The sequence below is a fragment of the Ochotona princeps genome, chromosome 11 (genome assembly GCF_030435755.1).
Source record: "Ochotona princeps isolate mOchPri1 chromosome 11, mOchPri1.hap1, whole genome shotgun sequence".
In the NCBI taxonomy this organism is placed as follows: Eukaryota; Metazoa; Chordata; class Mammalia; order Lagomorpha; family Ochotonidae; genus Ochotona; species Ochotona princeps.
In genome coordinates this window covers 70527955-70548975 of record NC_080842.1, presented here as the reverse complement: position 1 = coordinate 70548975, position 21021 = coordinate 70527955, and the positions used below count along the sequence as shown (strand labels likewise).

The 21021-nt window shown below is 56.1% G+C and overlaps 2 protein-coding genes across 2 annotated transcripts in view; one reads left to right on the top strand and one right to left on the bottom strand.

The window, feature by feature from the left end:
- TMEM128 (transmembrane protein 128) overlaps positions 1-21021 on the top strand; it is a 226321-nt gene that overhangs the window by 169478 nt on the left and 35822 nt on the right. The gene's annotated exons all lie outside the window — the stretch shown is intronic.
- Positions 372-20996, bottom strand: ZBTB49 (zinc finger and BTB domain containing 49). Its single transcript, XM_004579217.2, has 8 exons — positions 20914-20996; positions 16244-16412; positions 13645-14747; positions 10961-11007; positions 5935-6008; positions 4739-4821; positions 4503-4664; positions 372-1074 (listed from the first exon to the last, which is right to left on the bottom strand). Exons 2-8 carry the CDS (start codon positions 16393-16395, stop codon positions 449-451), a joined length of 2247 nt encoding a protein of 748 aa, XP_004579274.2. The 5' UTR covers positions 16396-16412; positions 20914-20996; the 3' UTR covers positions 372-448.

Below are 21021 nucleotides of genomic sequence, written 5' to 3'. Positions count from 1 at the left end.
GAGCACAGAAGGAAAACCTGGAGAGACCCTGGGAGGCCACGACACACGTCCACGACCGACAGCCAGGCTGCGCCGCCCAGCGTGCGGAAGCCCCTAGCCCACAGGCACAATCATGGCTTCAGGTGAAGGAATGTTCCACATAGCATGGAAAAGCAAGCCTTATTCAAATTAAGTTATGAATTTCATATACAAATAAAATCTGTGCAAATATTTAAAAATACAGGATGCTACCAATTTCGACCATTAAAACATACAAAAATACTATCTGTATGGTACATGCGCCTTTCCTGTAGCATGCCCGATGCAAAGGGCTGGCTCGGGCCAGCCTGGGCGGGGCACTCCCGGGCTGCGTGCTCCTCCAGGGGTAGCCAGCCGCCAGCCGTGGGAGGGTCTCCACCTCTTCCCGGTGTGGGAGGGGTTCTGAGGCTGACACGCACATGTGGCCACGTCACTGGTCCAGCTCGTTTTCATTCTGCAGCGTCTTCATGGCCAGCCCCCAGAGCGTCATGCTGGAGAAAAACTGGCCCTCGGAGGTCCTGTAGGCCGCAGAGGCCCGTGCGCCCATGGGGTCGGCGCAGTTATCCAGGGCAGCCAGAGAGGAGCGCATCACGGCCGTGCTGTCGGCCTGCAGCGGCTCGCCGCCATCAACATCCGAGTACGGGAACGCCTGTGGTTGTGTGGGCAGTAGCTGCAGCTTGGCCAGCTTCTCGGGGTCCAGGCCGGCTTTCCCCTGCTCGGCGGCCTCGGGGAGCGGTGCCACGGTCCGTAACTTCCCGTAGGAGCCCGCGGCCTGGGTGTGGAACGCGCTCTCAGCCGCGGGCAGGGGGAGCTTCACCGGCACGGGCCTCAGCGTTCCTGACGCGTCCTGGGAGAAGGAGTCCGAGCTCTGAGACCTGTCCAGGTCCGAGGCCTCGAGGGCCGGGCCCAGCTCGTCCAGCGCGTGCGTCTTCTTGTGCCGCCGCAGCACGGCCGAGCGCGTGAAGCACTTGTTACAGACCTCGCAGGTGTACGGCTTCTCCCCGGTGTGTGTGCGCACATGCCTGCGGAGGTCCCCAGAGCCCCCAAAACATTTCCCTGGAAAAAGGAAAAGGGGGGTGTGTCAGACACGCCCCCGGGAGCGGACGGCTGCGCTGCTGCGGCGCTGCGCCTCTCCCGGACCCGCTGTGTGCCCCTCAAATGTGCATGGATGGCCCCCAACCCTGAAGGGACCTCGACCTTCAGCACTAACATCACGTGATGCCCATGTCTCAGGGGCCGTGTCCTTCCTCTGTGTGCATGAGGAAGGTGAGGGCAGAGTGCCACTGTTGGAAGGCCGAAAGCAAATGCTAAATAACACTGCAGAGGTCCTAACAGCCTCACATCCCGACTTACCTGGACAGGGGAGCGCTCCCCAAGTGTGTGGGAAGTGACATGGGGAGGCTGATGCTGGCATGTGCGCGCGCACACACATTCCTTGAAATTCATGCATAGCTTTTTCATAATGTAATTTCTTCTTTTGAAATATTTACTGGAGGTGCAATGGCTCAATTGGCTACAATCCTCTTTGACAGCACTGGGATCCCGTATGGGCACTGGCTCGTGTCCCAGCTGCTCCATCTTCCAGCTAGCTCTCTGCTGTGGCCTGGGAAAGCAGTGGAGGATGGGACCAAAGCCTTGGCACCTGCTCTCATGTGGGAGACCTGGGAGAAGCTCCTGGCTTTGGACTGGCTCAGCTCTGGCCATTGAGACCATTTGGGGAGTGAAACAGCAAATGAAAGATCTTTCTCTGTAAATCTGACCTGCCTTTCTAATGAACATATATGAATCCTTAAAAAAATATTTTAAATAAAATAGAATATTTGCTTGAGAGGGGTTAGTGCTGTGGTGTAGTGGGTGCCAGTTTGAGTTCTGGCTGCTCCACCTCTGATCCAGCTCTCTGCTAATGTGCCCAGCAAAGTAATGGAGGATGACCCAAGTGCTTGGGTCCCTGCACTCACATGGGGGACCCGTAAGAAGCTCCTGGCTCCTGGCTCCAGCCGCTGCAGCCATCTGAGGAGTGAATCAGCACATGGAAGAGCTCTCCTCTCTCTTCCTCTCTGTGAAACTTTTTCAAATAAACATTTTATCCAGCTATAGGCAACTGCCTAGGTTCTCAGGGTGTGACCCTGCTGGGAGCAAAGCAGCCAGTAGCTATGGGCATTCTGCACCTTGTTAATGCCAAATCAGTGTTAGCTATGCCAGTGTGCTAGTATAGTTGCCACTGCATTTTTTTTAAAGTGGGAATGCTAGGTTGGGGTACATCCTGTGGCCCCCAGGTGGAGGGGCTGCAGATCGCCCAGGGAAGGGGGTCCCCAGACCCCCTACTGAAGTAGGAGCAGCTGAGGGCATGTTTGATGGGGAGAAATGGCTTCTAGGGGCTTCCACAGACAGGCCACTGCACTCACAGGTAGGCAAGGGAGCTGAGACAGAAAGGTTTAGAGAGCTACTGGAGGGCATGTCTGGGTCAGGTCAAGACACCCAGCCATGTGGGAGACCTGGGCTGGGCAGGGCCACCGTACCTGCCCACGAGTGTTGCAGCACGTGGCCCACACCACCCATCACAATGTGAGAGGACAGGATCTGTGGCTTCTGTAGGGGACTTGCGGGTTTGTCTCCATGGGGCTGTAGCACCTGCCAGTTTATGCAGAGTTGGGGGTGGTGACAGGCTGGGCCAGGCTTAACCACAGAACCCACCTGACACTAGCTGGGGCTGGGAGAAGGCCTGGTGCATGCAAAGGCTGGGACTGGGGAAGACTATGCCAAGCAGGGCTACGGTACCCCAACCGCATGTCTGAGATCCCGGGATGAGAACAAGCCTGGTAGGGGAACTTGGGGAACTCCCCTATAGACCACAGCTCCTACTGCATTATGAAAACCCAGGGCTCGGGGTGGGGTGGGCCAGAAAATGTTGCAGCACCTGTCAGCATTTGTGAGGGCTGGGTCTGGACAAGATTGGCGGTACCAGGCCACAACACCCATGGATATACATGAGAACCAGGGAAGGGTGTGGGCTACACCCAGCTAGGCTAGCTTGGTACACCCACCAGCAAGAGCTAAGACTGTGGACGGGCCATGCCAGGCTAGGTAGAAGCACCTACCAGCATGCACAAGACCTGGTGCTGGGGATGGGCCTGGCAGGGGGCCTCTGGGCACTGCCCTGCTGGGCTGCAGCTGCCACTGATGTGAGAGCCTAGGGCTGTGGGCAGACCAGGCTAGGCTAAGTTGTAGCACTCACTGACGAGAGCCAGAATGAGTGGTGGCCAGCTGGGCTAGGCTGCAGCACCTGCTGATGAGTGCCAGGACTGGGAGCTGACCTTGTCAGCCTGGGCAGCAGTACCCGCTGGAACACATGAAACCTGTTGCTAGAAGCAGACCTGCTAGGGGCATGTGGGGAACTTCCCTGTCAGGCCACACTCCTGCAGACGAACGTGAGCGCAGGCCAGAGCAGGCTGGGCTGCAGACCTGTTGGCCTACGTGTGAGGCATGAGTGACAGCCAGGCTGGGCTGCAGACCTGTTGGCCCATGTGTGAGGCATGAGTGACGGCCAGGCTGGGCTAGGCTGCTGCACTCGCCAGAGCTGGAACTGGGGGTGGGCTACAGCAGGCTATAGCACCTGGCTCACAAATGCCTAGCCTTGGTGTGGGCCATCTCAGACTTGGACACAGCACCTGCTGAATGAGCAACACCTGGAGCTGGGAGCAGGCCTGGTAGATACACTTTGGGGACTCCCTTGCTGGCCTGTTTCCACTGGTGAATCTGACAGCTGGAATTGGGGGCAGGCCAGGCTGGGCCAGGCTACTGGCAAGTGCCAGGACAGATGTGGGTCATGTCAGGCTGGACTGCCTTACCCCCTGGTAGGCTTAAGATCCAAGGTTGGGAACAAGCTTGGCAGTGAAACTGTAGGCACTCCCTTACTAGGCTGTACCTACCTCTGGTGAGCACAAGAATCAGGGCTGGGGATGCGCCAGCTTAGACAAGGCGGGGGCAGCTGCTGGCATACATGAGGGCTTGGTCTGGGGGCAGGTTGGGTCAAGCCAAGCTGCAGCATCCATGGCTGTGTACAAGAGAGGTGCAAGCTGGGCCAGCCTGGGACGCAGCAGAATATGGTACCTGCAAACATTGGGGCTGGGTGTGGGCCTGGTAGGGGTTCTTGGCATTCACTGGTAGGCGTGAGGACTAGGTGTGGCTGGCTGGCTGGCTGGCTGGCTGGACTGGGCTGCTGCACCTGCTGGTCTGCAGGAAGTAGGAGGTTGGGGTGGAACTGACCAGGCGCCTGCATCCATTGTTATGTGCATTGGCTGGTGTGACAGAGCCAACCAGACCCTGTCCTGGCTGGCAGGGCCTCACTCAATGTCTCCACGGCCCTGCTTGGCGTCACGCTCACCAGGTGCCCCCGCCCCGTGTCGCCATGGCCCTGCTTGGCGTCACGCTCACCAGGTGCCCCCGCCCCGTGTCGCCACGGCCCTGCTTGGCGTCACGCTCACCGCAGGCAGCACAGCTGTAGGGCCGCTCGCCCGTGTGCCGGACCCGGTGCTTCACCAGCTTCCTCTGCATATTGAACGACTTGCCGCACTCGTCGCACGTGAAGACCTTGTCGGCCGTGTGGGTCTTCCTGTGCTCCTTCAAGTTGCTGAAGTTGCTGAAGCCTGGAGAGACAGCAGGTGTCAGGGAAGGACACGCGGGTCCGATCGCAAGCCTCGTGCAAAGGCAGCACCTGTACCTCGGCCACAGACGTCACACAGGTGCGGCTTCTCTCCTGAGTGGATAACGATGTGGCGCTGCACGTCGCCTGAGGCCGCGAACCTGAAAGGCAACATGAACACCGGTCAGGAGGCCGCGCCTTCCCCTTGCTCGGAGAGACACCACGCTGCCTCATGACGGAGCCAGGAGTGGCCCGAGTTCCCATGACAGGCGCGTGGAATGTTCTATTTTTCCTTTTCTCTCTTCTTTAAAGAAAGCAGAAAATAACCGAGTGTCTGTTCTAGCTATGTTGTCTAGGCCCAGATTCCAGATGATCTAGCACCACGCCCTAAGGGTGTCTCGCCAATTCAGGGTAAGGTGAGACTCCCTGCCTGTGGCCCACGGGTTACTGGGACAGTGAAACAGCCCCAACAAGGGGGGCCACGCAAGGAGGACGCCCTGAACAGACCCCTGAGGGAGTGCTGGCCTGGTCTCAGTGGACACACTGCCCTCAGCATCCCAAGGGAACACGCATCCTCCCCCAACATCTACAGACTAACACATACGCCCCTCCAGCTGTGCTAGGTGACAGGCCAGGTGCTATGTGACCATCCTGGTGCTGTGAGGCAGGCATTTCCTCCCCACACCCCACAGAGGGAAGCCAAGGCCGGAGGCAGACATGAACCTGCCCCCAGGCTCGCTCTTTGCACCACAGCAGGTGGCACACAAGCATGTCACATTCTAGGGAAGAACCGAGTCAAGTCGCATCTCCCTCTGCTGTCACCACAGCACGGGGGTCGACTGACTTGAGGACTTCAGCATCCCCGAGCTGTGTCCCACCGTAAGACAGCATCTCACAAACAGCAGGTGTCTGACTCCCCGCACTGCACTCCTGGGTGCGAAGGCCCCATGGCTGTAGCCCTTCTACTGCTGTCTTACCAGGAGCCAATCAGAGGGAACCCTTCCCCTCCAGCCAGCAGCCTGGGGACCGGGGGCATTCACCTACTCTCACAGAGTTTTGGAATGAATAGTGTTAGTATAAAATCTGCTCGTTTCAGGCAAAAATCTCATTTCCTCTGACTCCCATCCCAGACTTTTAATCTTTAACTGCTCATCTCACGTGTGTCACTTGGCAGCCTGAGCCCCACAGTGGGAGGACACCTCCACAATGCTTGCCTTACTGCTCTGCCCACGCGTGGGCCCCCCAACACCCGCGAGGCTGGGCCCAGCACTGACCTCTTCCCACAGATCTCGCAGATGTAGGGCTTTTCACCAGAGTGCCGGCGCAAGTGGGTCTGCAGATTCCCTGCCTGCGAAAACAGCAAAGCGGAGAACGCCCATCAGCAAGGCCGCTGCTGGCACTGACAGCTACGCAACTTCAAGGCCAGGCGGCGGGCTCAGCCAGGTGCCCCGTCTACTTCCACATGACGGTGGATGACAGGCCCACGAGGACTGTGCTTCCCCTGGCGTGGGCCCCTGCTGGGGTGCTCCCTGTGTGAACAGGGCCCAGCACCCCGGGAGGCTGCTCGGGCGCTGGCCAGGCCTGTGTCTTCCGTGGACATGCATTGTCCCTGGAGGACAGAAAGAAGCACTTGTGCATGCCCACTGCAGAACTGTGCTTTCCAGTTTCCGGTTTGACAGAGGACTCCCAGGACACTCCAGAGGACGCTCTGCCTGGCTGGCCTGCTGCCGTCAAGTGGGGGCAGCCCAGCTCACCCGGCCGCAGGCCTTCCTGGCTCCTGGCACCAGCAGGCCTCTGCACAGAGAAACTCTGCAATGAAGACTGTCAAACCAACTCCAGGTTCAGCAGGAACCTGATTAAAGTGCCCAGGAGATGGCGAAATTCAACTTGCAGATTCCTCTGATATTTAAAACAAAAGCAAAACCTATTTGTGATGTTTCAAATTGGGATTTGGAAGCAAAACCTTCCATTGCTGTAATTTAGTAGTTTCCCATCTCATAGCTGAACTGGCACATCCCAGGCAGGAGGTGAAGGTGTCAGGCGCGGGCGGCCAGCATCCACTCACCCACGCGGCTTTTCCACTTGCACTCTCTGCTTTAACTAAACTGCAGACAGTTCATGGATCACACAGCACAGAAGCAAGCTGCTCCGCTGGGCCCTGGCCAACTGAGTTAGACAAATGTAGCTTAAGAGAAACTTGGGTTGACTTTCTAAAGCATGGGAAGGAACTAGGAAGGTACTGGGAGGTCCCCGCCTTGCTCTAGAATGACCAAACAGCACAGCCACACCCACAGCTGGGGCTCTGGTTAGCATCTCTTCCAGGTGAAAAGCGGATTCAGACAGAGCAGTCGGCCACCGTCTGATGGCAGAGCCGGAAGCATGCAGTGGCATGTGGGAATCAAAACTCTGGTTGTGGTCCTGCTGTCCACAGACAGCCGGCACATGCACGCACCAACCAGCAGGGGCCGCTCTGCTGCTCGGCCCAGCTGACCAAGGCCCAGAGGCGCTCGGCAGGCATCTAAAACGGCCACTGGCACACAAGTGCTGGGAAAGCCCACGGGCTACCCAGCAGTGTGAACCGCATCCCGGCCCAACTGTGGAAGCAGGCCCCTGCTATTCTATTCGGTGATCCACACTTCGTGGTTCAAATGCATTGTGAACCAATTCTTTGCAATACTGCATCTCTGCTTTGTAAGAAAGGAGAGCGAGCAGGGCAGGGGTGTGGGTGGCACTGTGCCACAGCAGCTTTGGCTTCTCTCTGCCAGCAATGCTGCCACCTCATATGGATGTTCCACTTCCCATCCAGCTCTGCTATTGCCCTTGGAAAAGCAGTGGATAATGGCCCAAGCACTTAGACCCTGGAGCCGACGGGAAGGCCTGAAAGCCCTCGCCCAGGCCTCCACATGGCCGACTCGGCTGCTGTGGCCTTTGGGGGAGCGAACCAGGCACAGAAATCTCTTTTTCTCTTTGTCTTTCCTTCCCTCTGTGTAACTCTGCTTTTCAAATAAACAAACACTTTGAGGAAGAAAAAAGGCACACTGGTTACTTGTTTTCCAAGTCAACGTTTCTTCCCTCCCCTCAGAGGAGAGCGCACATTGGTCAGTGAATACTCTAAGGAAAAAACCAAGGGCAACGCACCCAGACACGGAGCCAGGTGACGAGACCCGGCCCCGACGACCTGGGCTTTAGCCAGTGTCTTCAGTTCTGGGGAGTCTCTGGGACGCCTCTGCACCCCTCGGGCCCTCACTGCACAAACCACACCTCAGAACTCACCTACACACAGGCACGTGGCACAAGGCCCCACACTGACAGCGTTCACTCTGGACCTGCTAAGCAGTTGCAAACAGCACTGAACTGACTCATCACGACATACTAGTCCCAGATTCACATTTCAGGAAGTCATGGCCTTGAGCTGCAACACTAACTCAGGGTTACCTGCAGGCTCCGAAGCTTGAGTAGTAACTCTGACTAAAGGTACCAGCAGTAAGGATGTTCAACTCTAGGTAAACATCAGCGGAAGATGCAGCTGTTAGGCTTTTTAACAGAACTGCGTTACAGACGAGACGTGCCATGGGAGCTGAGTAATCCTCCGGCACAGACTCACCAAGTCATGGCAGATGGTGCTCACGTAAAAAGGTCAAGAATGCTAACTTTAAGGACTGGCCTTGGGGCCCAGTGTAAGCCAGGGCCTGCAGCACTGGAGTCCCGTGGGGGCACCGCTTCACATTCTCACTGCCCCCCTTGTGGTCCAGCTCTGCTAATGGCCTAGGGAGAGCAGGAGAATGGTCCAAGTGTTTGAACCCCTGCACCGCATGGCAGACCTGGAGGAAGCGCCTGGCTTTGGCCTGGCTTGGCGCTGCCCGTTATGGTCATCTGAGCAGTGAACCAAAGACTGGAAGTGGACCTCTCCTTCTTGGATGCCTTTCTCCCTCTCTCTGTAACTCTGGCTTTCAAATAAATAAATCTCTTATAAAAAATGCAACTAGAGACTATAGGGGCCTCACATCTTAAAACTCAGACGTTGGGCCCCGCACGGTAGCCTAGTGCCCTCACCTTGCACGCGCCAGGATCCCATATGCGCACCAGTTCTAATCCCGGCAGCCCCATTTCCCATCCAGCTCTCTGCCTGTGGCCTGGGAAAGCAGTCAAGGATGGCCCAAAGCCTTGGGACCCTGCACCCATGTGGGAGACCTGGAGGAAGCTCCTGGCTCCTGGCTTTGGACTGGCTCAGTTCTGGTCATTGCAGTCACTTGGGGAGTGAATCATCAGACAGAAGATCTTCCTCTCTGTCTCTCCTCCTCTCTGTTTATCTGACTTTCCCATTTAAAAAAAAAAGCCAGCTGTTTCAAAACTGTATTTCATGAAGTACTAAAATGTAAGACAAAGAAAATCTGAGGATTAACAGAGATGACACCCACATGCTGATCGTCATTAACACACAGGCAGCGTGGGAAATGCCACTTCAGAGCTGACCAAAGTGCTTGCTCTCACCGCTGCACCAAGGAGGCCCAAGGCAGGACGCCGGCCTGTCCGCCCAACTGGGGTCGGCACCAGATGCCAGGAGGCGCTCCGAGCACCAGCGTGATATAACATGCTGATCTCACAACTGTCATGTGGGAGACACCCCAGGCTCGTTTTCTCATTCAGTCTTCCTACGAGTTTCAAAAAGAGGGCCCAGAGCAGTAGCCTAGTGACTAAAGTCTTTGCCTTGCACATACCAGGATCCCTGATGAGCGCTGGCTCATGTCCTGGCTGCTCTACTTCCCTTCCAGCTCCCTGCTTGTGGGCTGGGAAAGTAGTCAAGGATGGCCCAAGGCTTTGCTTGGGACGTACCCATGTGGGAGACCTGGAAGAAGTTCCTGGCTTTGGATCAGCTCAGATCCAGCCGTCACAGCCACTTGTGGAGTAATCAGTGGATGGAAGATGTCTCTCTCTCCTTCACTCTTAAAATCTGCCTTTCCAATTAAAATAAATAAATCTTTTTAAAAAAATTCGCAAAAGGAGGCTTTGAGATGCTGTGACTGCAGGTGCACAGCTGCCCAGCCCATGCCTCCTCCACACCGGAGCTGCCATGATGCCCCTCGGGGGGGGAGGCCGAGTACGTGCCTCGGGAAGACTGGCATGTGAGCAGCGAGGCTGGGCACAGGAGGTGGTGGCAGCCATGGCCCGGGCAGCAGGAAGGCTCCCAGAGTGCCTCACCCACACCTTCCATGAACTCACCCCACCCGCATCCCCCGACACACACGGCCCCATGGCAAGCAGGCTTCTTTTCCTCATTCATAGGTCAGGAAACACACGTAGCAATGCATCAGAAAGCTCATTGAGGGCCAGAGTAGTCAGAGCTGACGGGGGCAGGATCCAACTGTAGACCCGTCCGTCTGGCTGCAGGGCCCGTGGGAGGCAGTCAGGGCCAGGATTGTCAGCTGAGGTGACCCAGGCGGCCGGCAGGACGAGCATGCTCCATGGCAGAGCAAGGCCTTCCGGAAGGCTGCCGGGTGCTCGGCGATCTCCTGAACAACAGCACACGGCCCCGCCCACAACCAGAAGGAGAGTGCCAGGACGCAGTGGGCACCAGCAGGTAGCAAGTCAGGGAGTGACGAGTCGTCAGGACAGCAGGTGGAGGGCATGGGAAGATGGAATGAACACCCTCGATGGGCGAAAGCGAAGCTGAAGGGCTCTGGTCAGGCACTAGCTGCTCCTGCGCAGCCCTGCCAGCCTGGCACCCAGGCCACAGCATCACCCACGCTGCCCCTGCAGGAAGGAGCCCCATACCTCCCATTGTAGACAGAAAAGTAGATTTCTGCAACCCATCTGCCAGCAGGAGAAACGTCCTAGGTCCTCTTTGTGTGCAGTACAGGGCCTGGCCCACAGAAGGGTCCGAGACATGTCTGCTGGGCAAGAGAACTGGCCCACTGCTAAGTGACCTCTGGGCAACTGAAGGCAAAAGCTGGGAGTCCCGACTGTCGGCCTCTCCTGCAACAGCCTGCAAACCGCCAGGCCTTGAGAAGACGAGGCACTGTCCACAGCCTTCAGGGATGCCCTGTTCCCAGCGGGACCCTGACAGCTTTAGAGAGGCCTGGGCCCCCGTTCGGCAGCAAAGGGGAAGGGTGTCTGAGGACTCACACACGCGTGTGCACGCGCACACACACACAGCTATTTCCCTTCCTCTCGCCCCATGAACTACAACCATGGTGTTCAGGCTCACGGGGCTCCTCCTGCAGGGACAGACGCACGGTCTCTCTGTATAAGCACGCACTGGTCACAGGTTTGATTATGAACAGTGATGAAGAGCATTCCCACCTGAGAGAAGTGCTTCCCACAAATGTTACATTCAAAAGGTTTCTCACCTAAAACAGAGCAAACAGAAAACAAATTGTAAACTCGCCACCGACACGCGTAGTCCCACTGGCTCGGCGAGCGGAGGGAGTGGGAGGCTCGCCCACCGCCTGCTCCCTTCTGTCCCCACTGTCCCCCATGGCCTCCTGCCCTGGCTCCAGGGGGACTGCCCATGGAGGGTCCTCTCCAGACTTCCTTTCAAACACGCCTCCAGGCTGAACCGATCTGCATTTATGCGCCCCCCGAAGCAGCCCAGGGATTAAGACAAAAGCTCTTGCTTCAGCTGAGAATTCAAGACGAGCTTTCCTGCAGCACAACACGGACCCACCCGGGCTTGCCCCACTTGCTCGCAGCACATAAAGGGAAGCAAATGACTGCACCGTACAGCAACGCATGGCTCCCTGGCCACCAGGGGAAGGACAGCGCCACGTGGCACACAGCCTCTAGCCCACCCTGCTCCATACGCACGAGAAAAGGGGCGGGAAACAACTCCAACTGTCCTTAATGCCATTGTGGGCACACATAATCCTGAAAGGGCTCTCCAAAATATGCTTCATTTCTTTAAAGATAAACAGGCTGGGGCCAGGGTTGTGGTGAAGTACACTAAGCCTCTACCGTGATGTTGGCATCCTGTATGCTGCTGGCTCATGTCCTGGCTGCTGCACTCATGAGCCAGCTCACTGCCAGGGCTCCTGGGAAAGCAATGGAAATGGCTCAAGCTGTTGGGCCCTTGCACGTGGGAGACCGGAACAAGCTCCTGGCTCCTGGTTTCAGCCTGGCCCAGGTCTAGCTGCTCTAGCCATTTGGGGAGTGAACCAGAGGCTGGAAGATTCTCCAGCTCCCTTCCTCAGTAATTCTACCTCACAAGCAAATAAAAAAACCTTAAAGAAAAAAAAAAAAAACAGATAAATGGCTGGGTTTCTCAACTAAACAGACTGCGATGATCAGGCTGCAAGAGACAAAAGCCAGCAGGCACGGCATGTTGTCTGAGCAGCACTGGGTCTGTGGAAGTGGTGGGAGGCCCCAGCAGGAACAGTTCCCCAAGGGCCTTCCCAATGGCCCACGCTCAGCACTCGGCGGTGGCAGAAGGCCGGTGTCACAGCTGAATGCTGGCATCCTACATGGCACTGGTTCAAGTCCCAGCTACGCTACTTCCAAGACAGCTCCCTGCTGATGCACCTGGGAAAGCAGTGGAGCACGCCCGGGTCCTTGGGCTCCTGTGGCCACTAGGCAGACCTGGACAAGGCCCTGCTACAGCCTGACGCAGCCCAGGCCACTGTGGCCACGTGCGGAGTGAACCAGCAGCGGGACGACCTCTCTCGAACTCTGCCTTCCAAATAAACAGAACAAATATGAAATGGGAGAGAGTGCAGGGAGGGGGAAAGAGGGGGAGGAAGGGGAAAAGAGGGAGGGAGAGAGAGAGAGAGAGAGATGGGGTGGAGGGGAGGGAGAGAGAGAGAGGGAGAGAGACAGAGAGAGAGAGCGAGCGAGCAGAAGACCACATGAGAAAACACATGGGCAGGCAGTTACTTTACAAGCATCCTGTCACATATGACTTCCAAGCTTATAAGGCATCTGTCAACATGTATTATGCTATCAACATTATCACGTCTAATTACAGGAAACACATAAGTATTCTGCAACACAGTGTATGTGTATAGGATCTTAAAAAATAACTGAGACAGACTACAAACTGAGACGGTGAAACAACAGTGTTTAAAACGCAGGAAACTCACCTGAAAATATCAAATGCTTAAGGTGATGTTTTACAAATGTTTTACGTCTTTTTATTTGAAATACAGATTTATAGAGACAGAAGCAGAAACAGAGAGGGAGATCTCCCACCTGCTGGCTCACTCTCCAAATGCTGGCACCGCCAGTGCCCCAGAGCCACCCCTTTCTACTGCCCAAACCACAACTTCTAAAATCAGATATTTACTAATTCTGAGAACTTTTAGAATTACTCCAACTAAATTATTTTGGAATTAATCCACATTATGTTTTCAAAAATAACCTCAAGGTCAGTGCCATGGCACAGCCTGTTAAGCCTCCACCTGCAGTGCCAGCACCCCGTATGTGTGCCAGTTGGAATCCTGGCTGCTGCATTTCTGATTTAGTTCCCTGTTAACGGCCTGAGAAAGCAATGCAGGACAGCCCAAGTATTCAGACCTGGACACCACACATGAGACCTGGAAGGAACTCCTGGCTCCTGGCTTCAGCTTGGCCCAACCAAAGCTGCCGGGACCAGGTGCAGAGGGAGTCGGTGGAGGAAGACCTTTGTCTTTCCCTCTCTGTAGCCCTATCTTTCCAATCAAGAAATACAATAAATCTTTAAAAAAATAAAAACTTTATCCAAATGTAGAGAAAACTAAATATAATTTATCACTTTAAAATTTGAAATAATACACTATACTTGCTTGGAGATGGTCAGCTCAGCATATAAAACTGGAAATCCAAATATAAAAGATGGCAACTTTTTAAAAGAGAAATCCCTTGCAGCCCTGTCAGAAGAGATCATCAGCAAACACAGAACTGCAAAGGCGGCTCGGAGCTCTGGCTCGAGCTTGGCGCCTTGGCAGCTTCCGCAGCAGCGGCACAGATCCTCAGACTCAGGCAGGCCGCGCGGCTCAGCAGGGCGCCCCTGGTACCTGTGTGAGACCGTCTGTGGAGCTCCAGGTTGCTGGGGTGTTTGAAGGGTTTCCCACACAGCTCGCAAACGTACTGCCTCTGTGGCTGCAGTGCCTGGGCTGGGTCTTCCAGCGATCTGGCAGCCTCAGGGGCCTCGGCCTCACTGGTGCCAGCCACGCTGTCTGAAGGTGCCAGGTCCTCGCCTTCCCTCTCCGCTCTTCCTTCGGGGCTCTGGCTGGGGGCTTTCTCTCCAGGGTTCCCACTGGAGGAGTGCACCTGCTGGGCCTCAGCCACGTCAGCCGCCTGCTCCGCTCGCCTCTGCGACTGGAGGAAGCTGAGCTTTTTGAGGTGAATGGCCTTCTTGAGCCTCATCTGTTTGGCAGGCTGCTGGCAGCCCGCGTCCGGCTCGGGATCTGGGGCGGACTCGCTCAGAGGCTGGCCCAGGAAGTTGGAGGGCAGGTGCTCTGGGGACTCGAGGAGGCAGGCAGAGGGGCCCATGGCACAAGGCTGGTTCTCCTCAGTGGCGGCGTCTGAGCTGGAGCTGAAGGTGAAGGGCTGCGCGATGGTGCGCTGGTGACTCGGACAGGCGGCCTGCTTGTAGTAATGCTTGCTGTAAAGGCTTCGGAGTTTGTAGTAGTAACTCGGCTGTTTGAAAGGCAGGTCGCTGCAGCTGCCATCCAGCGTCTCGGGGGCCTGCTTGGACCCGTCCCCCGTGGAATGGGGCAGGCTCACCGATGGCAGCGGCGCGGGACACTGCGACTCGTCCCCAGGCTTCCCGGGCTGAGCGTCCGTGGCGCACTCCTGCAGCAAGGCAGGGGGGTAGCTGTCACTCAGGACACACGGGCTCTCGGGGCTCAGCGTCCCCTGCAGGGAGAAGGCGCCGTTCCCAGGCGTGCCAGGCAGCTGCTCTGCGGTGGCGGACCTGAGGAACGTGTGACACAGATGCAGGACGTGCTGAACCTGCAGACACCGTGCCGTGTCCAGCATGACGTGGATGTTGTCCTGGTTCAGGTCCAGCTGAGACGTGTACATGAAGTCCAGGATCTGCCCTATGCCGCTCACGTTCTTAACATCCAAGTGGAAAACGTCACTCTTCTGGCTGGAAGACTTCTGAAAGAGGCTCCTGATAACAGGAAGGGGATTTGTTCACCGTGTCAGTGACTTACACAGGCTGGTAACTTCTATGAACATCACTCACACAGCAATGTTAAACAGTTTACCCTTCCACAAGGGCTGATTTCCAATGTAAAAGTTTGGCCGACCATTCAATAAGCAATTCAGATAAGTTAATACTTTGGGTACTGAACTTTTGAGAACAGATCTCAAAGTACAGCTCTGAAATACTCCCATTAACCTTACAGATTAGAGGTAGGCAGCTGGCTGGGTGGTGAAGCCCCCAGGCTTAACCTTCTGTAGTATTCTAGTTCCAGACTCCATCATCAAGCCAACTGCGCGCTGGGAAGCAGTGGGGGATGGCTACAGTGGTTTGGGCCCTGCCACCCACGCTGAATTCCAGGTCCTGGCTTTGGCTCTGGCCTGGCGCTAGCCATTGAGGCAGCTGGGGAATGAACCAGCTAATGGGAGCCCTCTTGTCTTTCTCTGCTCATTTGTTTCTCAAGGAAATATTTAAAAATTTACGAATTAAAAACAAATTACACACAGTAATACGGCTGATAAATTATTTTAGGAGCTAAATATTTTTCCAAAGTGTAGTTGTCCATATGTATTGCATACTAGAGTATAGAAAACTAAAGGATACACGTTTCAATATTTCGTTTACTGACAAATGATATATTTCAAGCCATAAAATACATACATACCAACATTCCATATCTAAGTGCCTTCAAAACTTCTGCAAATATAATTGGCTACAGCCAGCCGACCCTTGGCATACACTCATTTTGTAACCTGTCATGTATGTGTTTGGCTATCAAGTTTTTCAGCAACCCAATGGTCCACAAACCGACAGTGAGGAAATTCCTACTAATTAAGGGAAAAAAGGCACCAAAGAACCCAGGCACTTCACCAGGGGAACACGTCAAGTTCACGGGCGGATGACTGGGTTCTGTCGGAGCCAGCTGTGTCCCCCAAACAGCCACGAGTGACTACAGCTGACACCAACCAAGTGGTCACACAATTAGCTCTCCTGGAGGCCACGGCAAAGCCAGGCGTCTGGGACCGCCTTGCGCAGGGACAGAAGCCGCTAAGTCGGGGCCCGAGCTGACGGGACACGGCACCTGCCAGCACGCCACGTCTGAGTCTTATTTCAGCGACTGGGGATGATGCGGGATGCCAGCATCAGAGGGGGTGCTCTGACCTGTTATGCCACAGTGCCAGTTCCTGGTCACAGAAATATTCCTATCAATCATTTCAGAAAACTGAAATTAATTATTAGAGTGACTAAAATGAAGGACAAAGTATCAAAATAAAATACATTTTGGTGAAGAGCCTTTTTTCCTCTCAGGTGACTTTAAATACCAGAGTTGTAATAACCTGAAGCAAAAAAAAAAAAGGATTACAGTAAGTAAGAATTAAGACTTAAAGAAAGGCCTCGCTCTGCTCTCTGACCATGTGTGGCCAGCTCCCTCCATGCCGGGCTCTCCCCGAGGGGACACGTACCGGAAGTAGTGGCTGAAGGCCGCCAGGACGTTCTTGTGCGCCTTGAAGCACACGCCTTCCACCACCAGCATGCAGTCGCACAGCAGGCCCTGGATGCGCTGCTCGTGTAGCTGCTGCAGCAGGTGGCAGCTGTGGGCGGCAACAGGGTCCATGCTACCCCACGCGAGGCCTGCGGGGAAGCACGACGGAAGAGTCTCAGTGATGTGGCCGCCAGCCGGCTGGCATCTGTGCATCCCGCTCGTGGTCCCCCACCTCACACACCCTGTCACACTCATTCCTGGGTGTCTGGGTCCAGACTGCCGAACAGGACATCTGTGTTACAGGCACACTCTCCACGGGGTGGATGCGTCCTCCACACCGTGCACGTGGCTAAGGATCTGAAATTCTAACTTGTGTTTAAATGGCCCCTGTATCTGACAGCAGAAGCCTAGACTATAACCAAGATGATACGCATGTCTCTTATGTCTTAGGAAAATGACAAAAAACAAACTAATACACATCTAGCAACACGTGTAAAGTAGAAATAAAAGCCAAGTGGTTAGGAATCAAGTGCACTTCCTAAACACCTCCGTTCAGCTCACTGAACTAGAAGCCGGAAGACGCAGGAGCCCACATAGGGAGATGAGACACAAGCCCGAACGACCAGCTGCATCTGCCACAAGCAGAGCCAGCATCAAGGTGCCACTCACACACGCCTCTGTGAGGAGCTGCTGACATGCCTAGCACACACCTGCAAGAAGTATGGCAAGGACTGACCAGTGCCCACGACAGAGGGGACGGGCAGCCAGTGGGCCCTGTGTGGCTGGCGGAGAGGGCAGGTAACCATGTCCAAGGGGACGGGTGGCCGTCAGCCTTACAGAACACCCCTCCCTCCTGTATACGTGTGTGTACGTATGTACACATGTTGTTTGAAAGGTAGAGACAAGTTTTCCCATCTGCTGGTTCACTCCTCAAATGCCACACAGTCAGGCCAAGGACAGGCCAGGACAGAAGCCACATGTCTGCATTGTGGGTGGCAGGGATCCAACCTGAGCCACCACCACTGTCTGTCAGAGGGTGCAGGAGCAGGAAGCGGGGAAGGACAGCAGAGCAGGGATGGGACTCTGTCACATTGCCACAGATGTGGGCCAACGGCCCCCTGCAGGCCCTGTCGAGGGCCACCCTTCAACCTCTGCTGGTGACGGATGACAGCGTGCCGGGCTACAGGGCCACAGCGACGAACAGGCCTGGTTCCACCTCCACGAAGCCTGACCTTCCGGGCGGCCCCTGCTTCTCTCCCGTGACCCTCCACTTTCTCCTTTGGTCTGACCCTGGGACGGCCCTCTGACAGCACCGTGCTCACGCAGTGTCCATGAGGCAAACTAGCGCTGCTGTAGGCTCTGGGGGTACCACTGATTCCACTTTACCTGGCACACAGCACGCGCCCCCGTCACAGCTCATGCTGGCTGACCTCTGCTGGCTAACAGCTTTTTGTTGCTGTTCTTCACAAGTCGTGATGCCATTTTAACCTTCCCTGCACCTTCCGCCCAGCAGCCACTCTAATTCTGTCACACTCTCTTCCTTCCCACCCGCCTGGTCCCTTTCCTAACTCTGTCTTCAGGAGGAAGGGCAAGTTGGCATGGACAGCCTACGACTCTTCTCCCACCTCCCTCACTGCCCTCCGCTTCCCAGGAGGAAGTGCGCATCTTCCTTTCCAAAGCACACTGCCCTCTCTCAGGATCCCACCTCCTGGAAATGTGCCTCATCCTCCCCCAGGTTCATCACCTTAATAAGTCCTGCAGAACAGCAGGTTCCACCTGCACTGTGCTTCCTGCCCACTCTGCCTCCCCTGCCCCACCCTCCCCATCTCCTCCCCTGCCTACACACTCGATTCCCCACCTCCTCCACCCCACCCCATCCTTCCCACCTCCTCCCATCTCCTGCACACACACACACACACACCCCCACGTGCCCTCTAGCTCTCCTGCACCAGGCAGCAGGGCTGCGGGCCAAGCTCTGTCCTCCAGCTCCTGCTTGCCACCACTCTTCAGGTTCCCAAGGTCCCTGCTCCGTGCCCTTGTCTAGGCCACACACCAACTCCCTCCCTGCCCCATCCCAGCTCTGAAACAGCAGTGTTCCGGGACGCAGCTCTTCAGCCAGCTCCTCTTGTCCGGGACAATCACTCACACCCCCGGCTTTCCGCCACCAGGTCCAAATCTCATTATTGTGCCAAGTGTGTGTAGTAAGAGCGCCCCGCAACCTGGAATTCACCAAGATGTGTCCCTCTCCTCTCCCCTCATGGATTCTTTCATCGTCCCATTTCCTTACCGAAAGTGTGGCTTCTAATGCGCAGAGCTGGGGGTAGTGTCCCCACCTCCGGGTCTGGGACTAGAGATGATGTCATCCCCAGGGAGCAAGAGCAGTGCCCTGGGATGGTCAGCCTGGCCCAGACAAGTGCCCAGGAACCAAGGAGTGGTGCCAGGTGCTGGGAACTGTCCCCAGTGCTGCATCTGGAAGGAAGCCAAGAGCTGACCTGTCACCTGCCCTTGCGCCCGGCCGCCCACAGGGAAAAGGCTCCCTGGTTTACTACTAGCTGTCAGCTACTTACTGCTCACTACAGACCTCTGCTGAAATTCCAACAACTGTACAGGAACTCAACTCATTTCCAAGACAGTCAACAAGTGGGGAGGCGGGGCAACCTGCCTTCGATCACAGAATCGACACAAGCCCACCTGGATTCAGAGACCCTGGGCCCTCACTCTCCTGTTCCACTGTCTCCCATGGGAACAGATGTTGAAAACAAAGCACTAAACCTCCCACAAGCTAATGTTAAAAATACAGCCCATAGTCCAAAGCTACAGGAGACATTTTCCAGCTCTGTAGAAATCATAATGGGAACAGCTCTTTGGAACAACCCCTGGAGTTAGGACATAGGAAGTTATGGACCCATGCACAAGTTACTTTTGAGCTGTAAAATAACTTCCACACAGTTCTCTAGATCATTCCATGATGTCAATGCTGCACCTCCCCAGCAAGGTTAGAGACGCTCTGGAAAAAGAACACACATCTTTTATTTCTTATACGCTCTGTAAACAAGTCAGGAAGAAAACATCCAGTAATTAACCCCAACAATAACCTGACAGATGGCTCCTACTTACCAGGCGCTAAGCTAAGCCCTCTACACCTGACTGAGTCAAGCCCAGGACGGCCACCCTCACCTGCAACAAAGCACAACAAGTGCCTGGGGGTAAAAGGAAGTGCTCCCCACCAGGCATGCAGCCCAGTCTCCTGTCGCTTGCCTGTCCTGCCGGGTACAAGCTGCTGGGAGGAAGGCTGGAAGCTGGGCTCACTCCCAAGCCCAGGTCTTAAGAGCTAACAAGCTCCTCTCTCTCTATGGGACACTGCTCTGGGAGGCCTCAGCTGCCTGCAGGATGTTGAGTGGAGAGCAGGCGTGGCGACAGGCAAGGACTTAGTTGGGCTTAGCCATCCCTCCCCACTCGGGGCCACCTGAACTCTCCACGGCAGTCTCCCCTGGACGACAATCCAAGTGACCCTGGCTTACACCATGTGGGACCCAAGCTCTGACATAAGTACACACCTGCCTGAATTCCTGACCCTCAAAACTGTAAAACAGTTTACAAGTTTGAGGTTGGTCTATGGCACAGCGATAACCTGCCCCCCAGGACGCAGAGGTCCCACACCTAAAAACTGGTGCTCTAGAAAGGGCAGAGGCAGGATTCAAGTCGAGAGAATCTGACTCCATGACCCACGCCGTACACATCCAGGCAAAGTCTTCCTCAGATTGGTCCTACTTCAGTCTACTGCGCATGTCAGAGAGGCCAGGGGACCCTAGACAGGCTCTGCCATGAGGCATGCAGGAGGTGTGACGTGGAGCCAGGGTTCTCTTCCATCTTTGCCCTAATTCACTGTGACAAGAACCCTGCCCCGTACGGTGGAGACTGCGACTACATTACTTGCTATCTGGGACCCTCTGGACCCAGCAGATGCTCAATGCACAGTCTTTGGACAGATGGAAACTCTAGGCCTCCGGTGTTCTGTCTGTCCCCTTAGGACTAGGCTCTAGGATTCTTTTTGTTCTAAAACCCACACAGAGGGGCGGGCATTCTGCAAAGGGTTAGAAGGCTGCCTGGGGCCCACATCCCGGATCAGAGGGCCCAGCTGAGCTCCAGCTTGGGTCCTGCCTGCTGCAAGCATCTGGGGGGAACCAGAAGCCAGGACTTCTCTGTCTCCCCTCCTCTCAAATGGGAGGAGACCTTCCCGCAGCACCCGTCCTCACCACAACCCGGTCCGGACCCCGTTCCCACTTGCACACAAGCATCGCGTGCCAGCCCTGCCCCAGGGCGTGTGCCAGCCACGCGCACGGGGCACCTGCTGGGGCAGAAAGGGGCCAGGCGCTGCGCCCGGCCGGCGCTCGGCACGCCCGGACCCCCGGCGCAGGTGGCCCGGGAATGCCCGTGCCGAGATCCCAGACCCTCCTCCCCGCCGCGGAGCCGGCCAGGAGGTGTCCAGGCCCACCGAGCCCAGCGCGGACGCCCAGGCTCCGAATCTCCGCCAACGACCCTCCCCTGGGAGTCCGGCCCCGAGCAGGTGCGCGCGGACTCGCGTGGCGTGGCGAGGGAGCCGGCGGGCTCTCCGTGTCCACGCCCCACGGGACACCCCGGACTCCTTACCGTCGGAGACCCCGGCCGCGCGCCCCCGAAGCCTTCCTCTCCACCCGCCCCGCGGGGCCCGACTCCGCCGACTACGCCCCCTCGGCGCCCCGAGCCCTCCCGCCGGCT